This window comes from Cnephaeus nilssonii (assembly GCF_951640355.1).
Source record: "Cnephaeus nilssonii genome assembly, chromosome: 7".
Taxonomy (NCBI): domain Eukaryota; kingdom Metazoa; phylum Chordata; class Mammalia; order Chiroptera; family Vespertilionidae; genus Cnephaeus; species Cnephaeus nilssonii.
Genome location: NC_137078.1, coordinates 11,620,222 through 11,633,424, shown reverse-complemented (window position 1 = coordinate 11,633,424; position 13,203 = coordinate 11,620,222). Strand labels below are relative to the sequence as shown.

General features: G+C 40.3%; 1 protein-coding gene across 4 annotated transcripts in view; it reads right to left on the bottom strand.

Annotated features, from left to right (window-relative positions):
* The window catches only part of RIPK1 (receptor interacting serine/threonine kinase 1), a 50,598-nt gene that overhangs the window by 2,554 nt on the left and 34,841 nt on the right, over positions 1-13,203 (bottom strand). For all 4 annotated transcript variants that reach the window (XM_079778290.1, XM_079778289.1, XM_079778292.1 and 1 more), the window contains exons 7-10: positions 12,647-12,723; positions 5,326-5,416; positions 2,675-3,238; positions 1,338-1,484 (exon numbers count right to left, since the gene is read on the bottom strand). In XM_079778290.1, coding sequence (XP_079634416.1) covers positions 1,338-1,484; positions 2,675-3,238; positions 5,326-5,416; positions 12,647-12,723 — 879 coding nt within the window. The remainder of the gene's footprint in view (positions 1-1,337; positions 1,485-2,674; positions 3,239-5,325; positions 5,417-12,646; positions 12,724-13,203) is intronic.

The window sequence follows — 13,203 nt, the reverse complement described above, 5'->3', positions numbered from 1 at the left end:
ACTCCTGAGCCCCTTCACCCAACAATTCTCTTTCCTCTTACTTAATCAAGGAAATCGAGACCATCAAGTGCAAAACACCTACTCAAGGACAATGCCTCCCCTGTCTTTTAAGGGATGAGGCATGTATATTCTTCAAGGTCTATTTCTGGTCTCCTCCCTCCCTGCCTCAACTGTTGTCCTCTCTTCTCCAATAACCTCACTCTTTCTCCTGGTTCCTGCCTTTAGGCCTTCACAAAAATGACAAAAGGAAACAGAAATAGAAAATAATCACCACAAACAAACTATACTCCTTGATCCTCATTCTACCTCAGAAAGCTAAATATAAAGAAAAAGACATCTTATTTTTGCCCCTTAACTCCCATTATTTCCTCAGCTCCCCATAATGAAGCTGTTATCACCACCACTGGATGTCAGCAATCCCCAAACCTCCCCAGATATTTGACAAATTTCGTCACTACCTCTCTGCAAGAGGGAACCCTGGGTTTCATCAGATTCTTAAAGATACCCTTGTCTTTCCCAAATTTAGGAACCTATGCTCTAGTTATTTTAAAAACTATCCTTCAAGTGGGCTAGACAGGGATTGGCAGCCTGTGGCCTGTGGCCTGTGGCCCAACGCTGGCCCGTGGCCTACTTCTGTAAACACTGTTTTGCTGGAGCACAGCCATCCACACACGTATTGTCTGTGGCTGCTACTGCACTGCAGTGTAAGTTGAGTAGTTGCAACAGAGACCTCAAGGCCAGTGAAGCCTAAAACATTTACTATCTAGACCTTAATAGAAAAAAATTTGCCAACCCTAGGGTTAATCAGAAAGCTGGGTTCTTACATCACATTATTTAGGCCTAATGACTTCTTTCTCCAGGTTGTGTTTTGGGATTAATGTTATAAGCCCTCATAGTGGGACCCTACAAGAGAAAGTCCTCATTTTTATTACAGAGGTGCTGTTAAGGGCACAGTCTCCTATTGTTTACACAATTCCTTCTGATGAAGACCTGAAGGAGCTCTGTCCTAGGTCTGGATAATGATGTTTGATGATGATCATAATCTAATCCTTTTGTAGATCTTACTATGTGCCAGGCAGTGTTCTAAGCTCTTTATACATCTTGACTCATTTAATTTTCACAACAATCCATGAATTAGCTATTGTAGTAATTTTTCCCATACTAAACATAAATAAATTACAAAGACATTATATGGAAATTACACAGATATTTTACAGAGGAAACGGGACAACTTTCAGGAAGAATAACCAGATACCCTTTAGGATTCCACTACAAGCCTCTCAACAAGTAAGAAAGTTCAAGGTTTCTAGACAATGGGCCCTTAAAGAGCATCTTACCAAAGATATATTGGTACTTAGAAGCTGGCTCTTTCCAGTTCACATATGTGCTATCCAGTAATGGCAAGTTCACTCCAACCTCCATACGATTATTGTCTCCAATCTGAACGCCAGCACTGTTGTATATGGCACATTTTGCAGTCTCATCTGAAGAGAGAAGGACACAGGTAAGCACACCTAAATTGAAGGTAAGGTGAAAAAATGCAACACTGTAAAGGGCAGGGCTTCACTCCAAATGTTAAGTTAAACTATTTATTCTATGCCACCTTGTAAAATTTTTCTTCTTAAAATGTGGCTGAACCACATCCATTAGGATGGCTACTATCAAAAACAGAAAGTAACACGTGTTGACAAGGATGTAGAGAAACTGGAACTCTGGTGTGCTAATGTGGGAATACAAAATGGTACAGCCTCTGTGGTAACAGTATGGCGGTTCTTCCAAAAATTAAAAATAGAATTACCCTATGTTCCAACAATTCCTTTTCTGAGTATATACTCCAAAGAATTGAAAGCAGGGTCTCAAACAGGTATTTACATCCCTATGCAGCATTATTCACAATAGCCAAAAAGTGAAAGCCACTCAGTGTCCATCAGTAGATGAATGGGTACACAAAACATGGTGTATACATAATGGGATATTATTTGGCCTTAAAAAGGAAGGAAATTCTGGCACACATTACAACATGAATGAACCTTTAGAACATTATACTAACTGAAGTAAAGATAAATACTGTACGATTGATTCCAGTTATATGAGGTACCTACAGTAATTAAATTCATAGACATAGAAAGTAGAAGGCTGGTTGCCAGGTGCTGGGAGGAGAAAGGAAAATGGGGATTTGTTGTGTGATGAGTACAGCGTCTCAGTTCAGGAAGATGAAAAGAGTTCTGGAAATGGATGATGGTGACAATGTGATTTTCATCACAAATGGTAGCCTTTGGCCTATATAAGATTAGAAATAAAAATATCCAAGACTTATTTCTTATCTTCAGAAAACAGCAAGCAAGTAAAAGAATACAAGCAGATCCCTTCGCTTGCACCAGAGATGGGGTATAATGGGACCATTGTGATTCAGGTTGGAGTGGAAGATGCCTACCAGTTACAAGACCTATAAACCAACACGTGTGGCAGCTGCACTGAATCCTACCCAAACTGAACTACCCAGGCCACGTGGTTAGATGGAGACTATTTCATGGTGTAAGCTGCATCTGGCAGCTGAAGACTCTGAACAATTTGCCCTTTGTTACCTTATAGTCTACAACAGAGTTAACGGCTGTTTTATTTTCAGAAAGAAAAAAAAAAAAAAAGACAAGATTGGACTGAAAGGCCTCTTTACCTCTTGACGTCAGGGAGATGAAAGGAATGGTGGGAGTGTTTCCCAGCAGGTTGGTCTCAGGCACTGGAGTTTTATGCAGGCCTGGCATCTGGTTTGCATCTGGCCCAGACCAAAATCCGGAACCTCCTGTTCCCGCGCCCAAAGGTCTTGCTCTAAAATCATACGGATTATATGGAGTCCAGTGGAGTCCTGGGGATTGGCAGGTCAGTCCAGCGGGCTGGTGCACTGCACTCCCAGGACTGGCTGTGTTGGAAAAAGCAAGGCCTTTCACCCCTGGGTTTTGAACAGTCTCATAAGGTCTTGGCTGTGCAAAAGGGTCATGGGAGACCCTTCGTCTCCTTTCCTCCTCTCGGTTGTAAGCCACACCCTGTCTGGGTTGCTGTTTTGTTTGCTTGTCCATGCGGCTGCCAAAAAGATGGTAGTTGGCTTCCTCCTGGAGTTTGTTCTGCAGGCTGTACTCATTCTCCTCCGGCTGGTAGTCTGGGGAGGGAGCAAACCAGGACTCCTCCACAGGACCCATCCTGAATCCCTGTGAACTGTGCAGCGAACTGGGCTGTTCTGTGGCTAAGAAGAAATGTTCAACATTGGAGAGAGTTTCATGAAACATTAAACAGTAAAATTAAACCTGAGCCCCATAATGAATCTGTCCTCAGAGCAAAATACTGAAAACACTGAGAATAAGTAAATTCTTTTATTTCTTTTTTTGTTAATCCTCACCGAAGGATATTTTTCTATTGATTTTTTAGAGAGAGTGGAAGGGAGAGGGAGAGACAGAGAAAGATGCACCTATTGGTTGCCTCCTGCATGCACCCCAACCAGGGCCAGGGATCAAGTTTGCAACAGAGGTACATGACCTTATCGGAATCGAACCCTGGACCCTTCAGTCCGCAGGCCAATGCTCTATCCACTGAGCCAAACCAGCTAAGGCTGGTCCTCTTCTTTAATACGGAATGAGTAGGAGCCCCTGCCTGGCAGTGAGAGAGCACTAGGGAAGCTATAACAAGCAATAAGGTGGGTGTCGCAGGAATGACCAAGGAAGAAAAGGACTTGTGTTGCAGCAGTGAGGTGGCTGTCTCCTTGGTGTGATCCAGGGTTGGAAAATAAGAGCAACAGCTCTGGCCCTGGTTAGAGTATTGGCCCACACACCAAAGGGTCGTGAGTTCTAGTCCTGGTCAAGAGCACACACCTGGTTGCAGGTTTGATCTAAAGCCCTGGTTGGGACATGTGTGAGAGACAACGAATCAATGTGTCTCTCGCATCCATGTTCCCTCTCTCTCTCCCCCTCCTTCCCTCCCTTCTACTCTCTTTAACCCATTGTACGCCATACGTGTCCGTAGACGCAAGCTGTGGACCTTCCCCACACGCCATGCGCGTCTATAAAAAAAAAAAAGTGTTTTCCCTAAGTGGCAGCCCTGATCAACTTTAAAATCATTTTTCATGAGAACTTTCAGCTGAGAATATTCAAGAACACCCGAATTGTGAGTAATATATTTATTTTTATAATATTCATTGCAAATTGATTTTTTAAATTAAATTTAAAATATCGTGGCATGTGGGGATTGTTTCCGTTTTGGATGCATGGCAGTTAACTGGTTAAAAATTAATGGAAAAAATATCCTCGTGTGAGGATAAACAGCAACAAAAAAGAGCAGCAGCTCTGTGCTGTTTCCCATGGATCCTTTCATTCTTTAAAAGCCCTATCAGAGTAGGAGTAATTATCATGATTTGATGGATGAGGTTTAAGAGGTTAAGTGCCCTAGAACAGATAGCTAATAAATGGCTTCAAACTCCTATAGTCTGCCTTCCCTTTTGTTGTAAGGAAAAAGTATCCCTGCTTGACTCTGACACCAACCTCTCTGTACTCCGGGTCCAGTCATCTCTGACATTCTCTAGGACTTGGCTCCCACATGTCTCCTTTTTCCTAAGCCATCACTTTCTCCCTATCAGATATTTTAGGACTCATGTTCAGGATAGTTTATGATTTTGATGAACTCAATGTTACTTAACATTTCAAATATATGTATCTTGGCTCTGAATCTACACTAATAAAAGAGAAACATGCAAATTAACCATCACTCCGCTATGCCCACCAGCCAATTAGAGGGAATATGCAAATTAGAAGGAGAAAGATGGCAGCTGCCCAGCTGCTCCAGGCACGGAGTGACCAGGCAGGATGCCTGCTATGAGAGAGAGGGTGGGGGCGAAGGGATCTACAGGACCGGCACTCTGGCCACAGCGAAGACAAAGACTGCAGACTCCGGCCTGAATCTGCAGCGAAGATGGCAGACTCCAGCCGGAGCCTGCAGCAAAGACGAAGGTGGCAGACTCTGGCCGGAGCCTGCAGCAAAGACAAAGAAGGCAGACTCTGGCCAGAGTCGGTAGCAAAGGCGGCAGACTCCGGCGGGAGCGAAGGCCTGGGTCCCAGGTGCCGGAGGAAAACCAGTGCTGGAAGCCAAGGGAAGGAAGGCCTATTGCATGAATCTCTTCGTGCAACGGCCTCTAGTATAGTATAAATTCCTATATGACAGGTGTTAAATTGTATAGCTGCTTCTGTTTTTCATATGGTTGTGAATAATATTTTAGAGAGTACAGTGCATGTATGAGCAAACAAATAAGTGGATAAACAAATTTTCAACCGTAGTCTAAGTTACCTGAATTTGACCTGCTTGGAGGCACTGCTACACAATCTATTTGGAGAGACTGCATTCTCTTCACAACTTCATTTTGGCTAGGATACTCTTTCTATAATACAGAGCAAAATACATGTTTTAGTAAATAGCGAAAATAGTCAGTTCTAGAAAATTATTTTAAGAATGAATCCTTTCAGAAGGTAGAAATTTTACATAGCTCTTATAAGCAGTAAATATTAAAAAGAATAAATGGTTTTCCCAAATAGTCAAAACAATCTTAAAAAAAGAGGAACAAAGTTGGAGGGTTCACACTTTCTGATTTCAAAAATCTCTACAAAGCTAGAGTAATCAAAACAAGTGGTACAGCCAAAGACATATAGACCAGCAATTTTCAACCTTTTTCATCTCATGGCACACATGAAATAAGTACTAAATTCTGTAGCACACCCAAAAATATATTACATTTTTTGCTGATCTGATTTTTAAAAAGGGTATTTTGATTCATTCATGCCAGACAGCTACTTTTGTACTGGCTGTTGTCAATGTTTTATTTCACAATATAAGAAAAAAGAGGTCAGTGTCCCTGACTAAGTAGTCAGGAATTGCATGTTTTAAAAATTCTTGCAGCACACAGGTTGAAAATCGCTGTGCTAAGTGAACATGCCAGACACAAAAACACGAATATTGTGTGATCACCCATCAGTGGGGTACCTAAAATAGGCCAATTCATAGAGACAGAAAGTAAAATAGAGGTTACCAGGGGCTGGGCAGAGAAAAGAATGTGGAGTATAATGGGTACAGTTTCTGTTTGGGATTTTAAAATGTGGAAATGGAAACTGCTGATGGTTGCACAACATTGTGAATGTATTTAATGCCACTGAACTGTACACTTAAAAATGGTTATTATGAAAAATATGGTTATTATGATGGCAAATTTTATGTATCTTACCACAATAAAAATTTTTATTCCTACAAAATAATAATACTCATTATAGAAAATGTAGGTATTTATATTTAAAAAGAAAGTTACACATTGTGCCTTCACTCAAAGAAAAAAATTAACATGGTATTTTCTTCAAGTCTTTTCTTAGTCATATTTGAATTTTGCTCCTAATAGACTGCAAACTACATAGGTAGGTGGTTAAAAATATTCACTGAACAAACCTATGAGTGATTTGGGGGAGACTGTTAGAGGATATTAATTATGTACAAAGTTTGTAGCATTTTATAGATTGCTTTTTATTTAACCTGATAAGCATTTTTATGTTATTTTAATTTATAAAAGTAACTAGAGGCCCGGTGCACAAAATTCATGCACTGGGCGGGGGAGGGTCCCTCAGCCCGGCCTGCACCCTCTCGCAGTCCAGGACCCCTCAGGGGATGTCCACCCACTGGCTTAGGCCCGATCCCCCTGCGTGCAGTGGAGGCAGGAGAGGCTCCTGCCACCACCACTGTGCTTGCTAGCCATGAGCTGGCTTCTGGCTGAGTGGTGCTCCCCTTGTGGGAGCATACTAACCATCAGGGGGCAGCTCCTGCATTGAACATCTGCCCCGGTAGTCAGTGTGAGTCATAGCAATCGGTCATTCTGGTTGTTCTGCCGTTTGGTCAATTTGCATATTAGGGTTTTATTATATAGGATTGTTTTCTCTTGATAGTTATGTTTTATTACACAGAATATATAAGTACACATTCCTTTTAAAAGACTCAAATTGTGCACAATCACACAGAACAACACTTGAAAGTTGTTTCTTCCAACCCACACTCTTTTTTAGTCCCTAGAGGTAATCCTTACTCAGAGCAGGTTGTTCATCCTTTTAATCTCTCTAAGAATTTGCATATGTATTTGTAAATATACATACATATATATTCATATATATACGTACATACATATGTACATACACACACAAATATATTCAAAAGGATCATACTCTATGTATATTTTGACATTTTTTCCACTAACAACAAGTCTTCAAGATCTTTCTGTATCATTATATGTTAGTTTCTGTCTCTTTTAAATGGTTATATATTCTGTAGTTTCAATGAATCATAATATAGTATATTTACTTATGAATTATTTGGGTTGTTTCCAATATTTTACTCTAAGAAACTAAGGTGCAAGGAACTCCTAGACCTAAATCCTGAGCATACTTGTGAGTAGGATATATTATTAAGAGTAGAATTTCTGCAAAAATTATGTGCTTTTAAAAGTTTGATAGATGCTTCATTTTCAATAAACTTCACCAATTCACACTCTTGTTGTTGTTGCTCATCCTTACTCGAGGATATTTTTTCCACTGATTTTTTTTTAGAAAGAGTGGAAGGGATGGGGGTGGGGGGGGGAGAGAGAGAGAGAGAGAGAGAGAGAGAGACATCAATGTGAGAGAGACACATCGACTGGCTACCTCTCGCACATGTCCTGCCCTGACAGGGGCTGGGGATCGAGCCTGCAATGGAGGTACACATCCTTGACCAGAATCGAACCTGTGGCCCTTCAGTCCATGGGCCGACATTCCAACCACTGACCCAAAGTGGCTAGGGCAACCAATTCACACTCTTAACAAATAGTGCGTGTGGACTGCTTCTTACTCTGCATTTTCACCAACAGTTGGTATTACCAATCTTTTAAAAATGTTGAGCTTAGTGATGAAAAATTATAATCAATTCATTCTGCTTTTCTCTATTAATGAGGCCATGTATCTTTTCTATTGTCCATTGATGGATTCATTTGGTCATATTTTATTCAGGACCATGGCTTCTATATTAAGTGTGATTGGCCTGTAATTTTCCTTTCTTTCCTTCCTTCCTTGTATCTTCTTTTTCAAGTCTGGGAAAAAAGGATATGCTAGTCTCATAAAATGAGTCTGGGAGAGTTCTCTTCTCTATTGTCTGGACAAACTTATAAGATTAAAATAATGTATTCATTGAATATTTGGTAGAAATCAAATTTGCATATGTATTTGATTCCACAGCTATCTGGTTGTGGAAATTTCTTTATGGGAAGAATTTTCCATCACTGATTCTATCTTTTTTAATGGGTATAGGAATAGCAGGATTTTAACTCTATTTGAGTCAGTTTTGCTAAGTTATACTTTATTTCTAGAAATTTGCCCATTTTATCTAAGTTCTAAAATTAATTAGCAAAAAGTTGGTCACAATATCCTCTTAATACCACATTGATGTCTACAGGAGCTAGAGTGATGCCTCTTTACTCATTATTTCAGTCTTCTTTCTATTTTCCCTGATTGGTTCATTTTATTAGTCTTTTCAAAGAACCAACGTTTAAATTTTTTGATCCTCTATTAGCTGCTTTCTTTGTCACTAATTTATGCTCTTCTGTCTCTCTTTTTTTTTTACCTGTTTAACAATTTTTTTAATTTACATTTTGTAGATTTTTTAAAAAATCTTTATTGTTCAGATTATTGCAGTTGTTCCTCTTTTATTCCCCCCATAGCTCCCCTCCACCCCATGCCCTTACCCCTCTCCCCCACTGTCCTCATCCATAGGTGTATGACTTTTGTCCAGTCTCTTCCCGTACCCCCCACACCCCTTTCCCCCTTAGGATTGTCAGTCCACTCCCTTTCTATACCCCTGATTCTATTATATTCACCAGATTATTCTGTTCATCAGATTTTTTATTCACTTGATTTTTAGATTCACTTGTTGATAGATATGTATTTGTTGTTCATAATTTTTATCTTTATCTTTTTCTTCTTCTCCCTCTTCTTACAGAATACCTTTCAGCATTTCATATAATACTGGTTTGGCGGTGATGAACTCCTTTAGCTTTTTCTTATCTGTGAAGCTCTTTAGCTGCCCTTCAAGTCTGAATGATAGCTTTGCCGGGTAGAGTAATCTTGGTTGCAGGTTCTTGCTATTCATCACTTTGAATATTTCTTGCCACTCCTGTCTGGCCTGCATAGTTTCTGTTGAGAAATCAGCTGACAGTGGTATGGGTGCTCCCTTGTAGGTAACTAACTGTTTTTCTCTTGCTGCTTTTAATATTCTCTCTTTGTTTTTTGCTCTTGGCATTTTAATTATGATGTGTCTTGGTGTGGTCCTCTTTGGATTCCTTTTGTTTGGGGTTCTGTGCGCTTCCTGGACTTGTAAGTCTATTTCTTTCACCAGGTGGGGGAAGTTTTCTGTCATTATTTCTTCAAAGTTTTCTGTCATTATTTCTTGCTCTCTTTCTTCTTCTGGCACCCCCATAATTCGGATGTTGTTACGCTTGAAGTTGTCCCAGAGGCTCCTTACACTATCTCCATATTTTTGGATTCTTTTTTCTTTTTGCTTTTCTGGTTGAGTGTTTTTTGCTTCTTTGTATTTCAAATCTTTGACTTGATTCTTGTGATCCTCTAGTCTGCTGTTGGATCTCTGTATATTATTTTTTATTTCAGTCAGTGTATGCTTAGTTTCTAGTTGGTCCTTTTTCATATCCTCGAGGGTCTCACTAAATTTATCAGCCTTTTCTAGAAAATTTTTGAAAAACCTTATAACTGTGGTTTTGAACTCTATATCCAGTAGTTTGCTTTCCTCCATTTCTTTCATTTGTGACCTGTTTCTTTGTCTCCGCATTTTGGCTGCTTCCCTGAGTTGATAGAGTGGCTTTGTGTGCTAGGTGTCTTATAGGGCCCAGTGGCTCAGCCTCCCCAGTTACCTGAGGTGGACACTCTTGGTGCACCCCTTTGTGGGCTGTGTGCACAGTCTTGTTGTAGTTAAGCCTTGATTGTTGTTGATATCACTGGGAGGAATTGACCTCCAGGCCAATTGGCTGTGAGGATCAGCTGTGTCTACGATGGGAAAACTTCTGTGCTGGAGACACCCTTATGAGGCAAGACTTGCTTCAGTGGGGCTTTGGCACCCACTGAGTCTGCCCCCTGAGTGTGTCCCTTATGGATCTGAGGAGTTGTAATCTGGATGGTCTTACTCTGACCCCTGAGTACACTGGCTCTTGGATCTCCAAGGAGGTGCTAATTTAGCCTCTTCCTGAGGCCACCCAGCAGGAGCTATGGAGAGATCTGCAGATTCCTCTTCTTTGTTTGAGTTTTGGAGGTGCCCAGATGAGGTCCAGCTGTGAAGCAATGCAAGCTGCTGTGAGGACTTGGGCCTTCTTTTGGATGTTCTGGGTCTCTCTGACTCAGCTGCAGTTTGATAGGTAAGTTTAGATTTCAAAGGACCAGGCCATTCATATGCAAAAGCCTCTGTGCTCAGCTTGGATGGGGCAGAGTCTCAGGGCGGAGCAAACAGCAATGGCTTCCCATCAGCCCTGCCCTAAGAGGCCCCTGGGTCTCAGTGTCCCTTGGTAATCTCTGCAAGGACCTCTGAGAGAAAGTCGCCCTCAAGTTCCGCCCGCTTCCAGACAGTCCAGTTTCTCCCCGTATGAGCCTGGGTCCCCAGAGTCTCGCCCGGAACTGGAGTTCAGAGCCATCGGGTACTTGTGTCTCCCTCCGGCTTGAAAAAGCCAACTGCGTACTCAGTTGCCAGCCCTCTCCCCGCGTGCCTCCATACCTCTGCACTTTACTTCCGCAGCTCCTCTGAGTCTCAGTGTGCTTTTCTCTTCCCTTCTAGTTGTAGAATTTCCACTTAGCCAGCCTTCCTATGGTTCTGGATGATGTCAGTTGTGTCTTTTAGTTGTAGTTTTGAAGTGGTTGTGCAAGGCGACAAGTTCAGGTGTTTACCTATGCCACTATCTTGGTTTCTCCTCCATTTTGTAGATCTATGCTCTTCTCTTTTTACTGCTTTCTATTTGCTCTAGGTTTATTTTGCTATCTTCTCTAGATGAATGCTTGGCTAATTCATTTTCAGACTTTCATATATATAAATCAATGACTATATTTTACTATTAAGTACTCCTTTGCAAGTTCTGTACATTTTAATATGTAGCATTTTGTTAGCTCCAAATATTTTCTAAATTCCTTTTTTTTTTTTTTTTACCCAAAGGGTATTTAAAAGTATATTTGTTAATGTCTAACCAATGGAATTTTCTAATTATCTTCTCAGATTAATTTCTAGCATAACTGAAATGCAGTCAGAGAATGCAAAACTCTTTATGTAATCACAATCCTTCAAACTGATTCTCATTTTATATTCCAGTACAAGGTCAATTTGTGAAAATGTTCTGTATGTTCAGGAAAAGCCTTTAAAGATAAGAATTCTGCAGTTATTAGACACACTGTTTTATATATTTCCATTAGGTCAAATGTGTTAATTATGTTCTTCAAAGTTTCTATATCCTTACTGACACATTTTGTTTGTTCTACAAATTAGAAGGAAATTTGTATTAAAATCCCCCAACTATGATTGTGGATTTGTTGATTTCTTCTTTGAGTTCTGCAAATTTTTGCTTTCCATACTTTGAGGCCATGTTTTCATGAGCATGTACACATTTAAAGCTATTATTATCAACCTCGTTAATTGAACCTTTTATCATATGAACTATTACTGATTACTGTGGTAACGCTTTTATGCCTTAGTGACTATCTTTCATGATGCCCTTTGGATGGCTTTCTTGGCTTGCAGTAGATGTCTCTCTTTTAAAGTGTAAAAGTCTGGCAATTCTTAACTGTCCAAGTGTTTTTCCTTTCTTTGTATTTTAAAATTGCTATTTGCCTGCCTGTTTTATTCACTATAGTCTCCTTTTCATGATTCCAGCAGTATATTGCTGAAAGACTATGACAGTAGCTCATTTCCTGAGTGTGTATGTAGGGCAGGTCTCTGCTCCCCTTTGTTGGTTAGTTGGTAGTGGTCTTTGACACACCTCTCGGACTCCAGGCTTTCAAACATACCGCTTCAGCCCAAAGCAGCTGCTGCTCCCATTTGTTGCTCAGCACAAGGCAATTAGGGGGAGGAGCCAACTTGTATGACTGATACAACTGTGGACCCCAAGTAATCTCCCTGCCAATGTCTTAGGTGCCATGCTGTTTCTTCTCTATATTGACTCAAGACTTGTTCCTCTGGTACTTCTTCAGCATTGTGTTCTGGGTTAGCTTTTCCTTTTCTGTTACATGTTTCAGCAAATGTAATTCTGTTGGCTTTCTATCTTTCAAGACTTCCTCCAATTGACTGATCCATGTAGGGTACTTCCTATTCTACTCAAGAGAAATTGTGCTTCTGTTTTCACATTGCTGTATACAGTTGCTCTCATTTCATTAGTCTTGAAGGCAGAATGGGTCCAGAATGCGAAGGCCAAGCTGATATCTCCATAAAATTGATAATTTTGTTTTATGTGGCTACCAAGCTACCTTACCTCCAATCTCAGTAACACATTATATTGCTTTGGTTTTCATGACTAAAAATATATATGCTCTGATATATTAACATTTTAAGCATCTGCTCTATTACTTACCTTTAAACTCTTCACGTCCTCTTCCACATCGTCTTCTAAATTATGTAAATAAAAAGGCCTAAATATTTCTTCAATGCCTAGATAAGAAAAACAGTACTTTAAATTTCTTAAGTATTTTGTAAAATAAAACTGAAATGTTAGTAATCTATTATCTTTGAATTACTTACCTTATCTGTGGTAAAGCAGTAAAATAAAAATGTAAATACCAAATCACTGACTTTCAGGAAAAGACTAACAAGATTAATAACTAGGGAGACAGAACAAGGGACAGTATAACACTGGAGACCAAGAGCTCCTGCCTAACAGCATGTGGTTTCTCCGGCTATCTGGCACAGAGCCCTATCCACCGTGAGCTAACCTCCAAATGAACCAGGATGGGTGCACTCTGTTTCTGCCTCTGTGGCATCAGATTTATATAGGATGGAATACTCAGAATGAGGATTTGGTATAAAGAGTTACAGCTGTTGGCCTTGAAAGAAAAAAGCAACTGCCACTCTCTGGACGAGGGAGTAGATGTACTTTTCCTTATTTCTCCTGCTAAGCACAATGGAAACCCC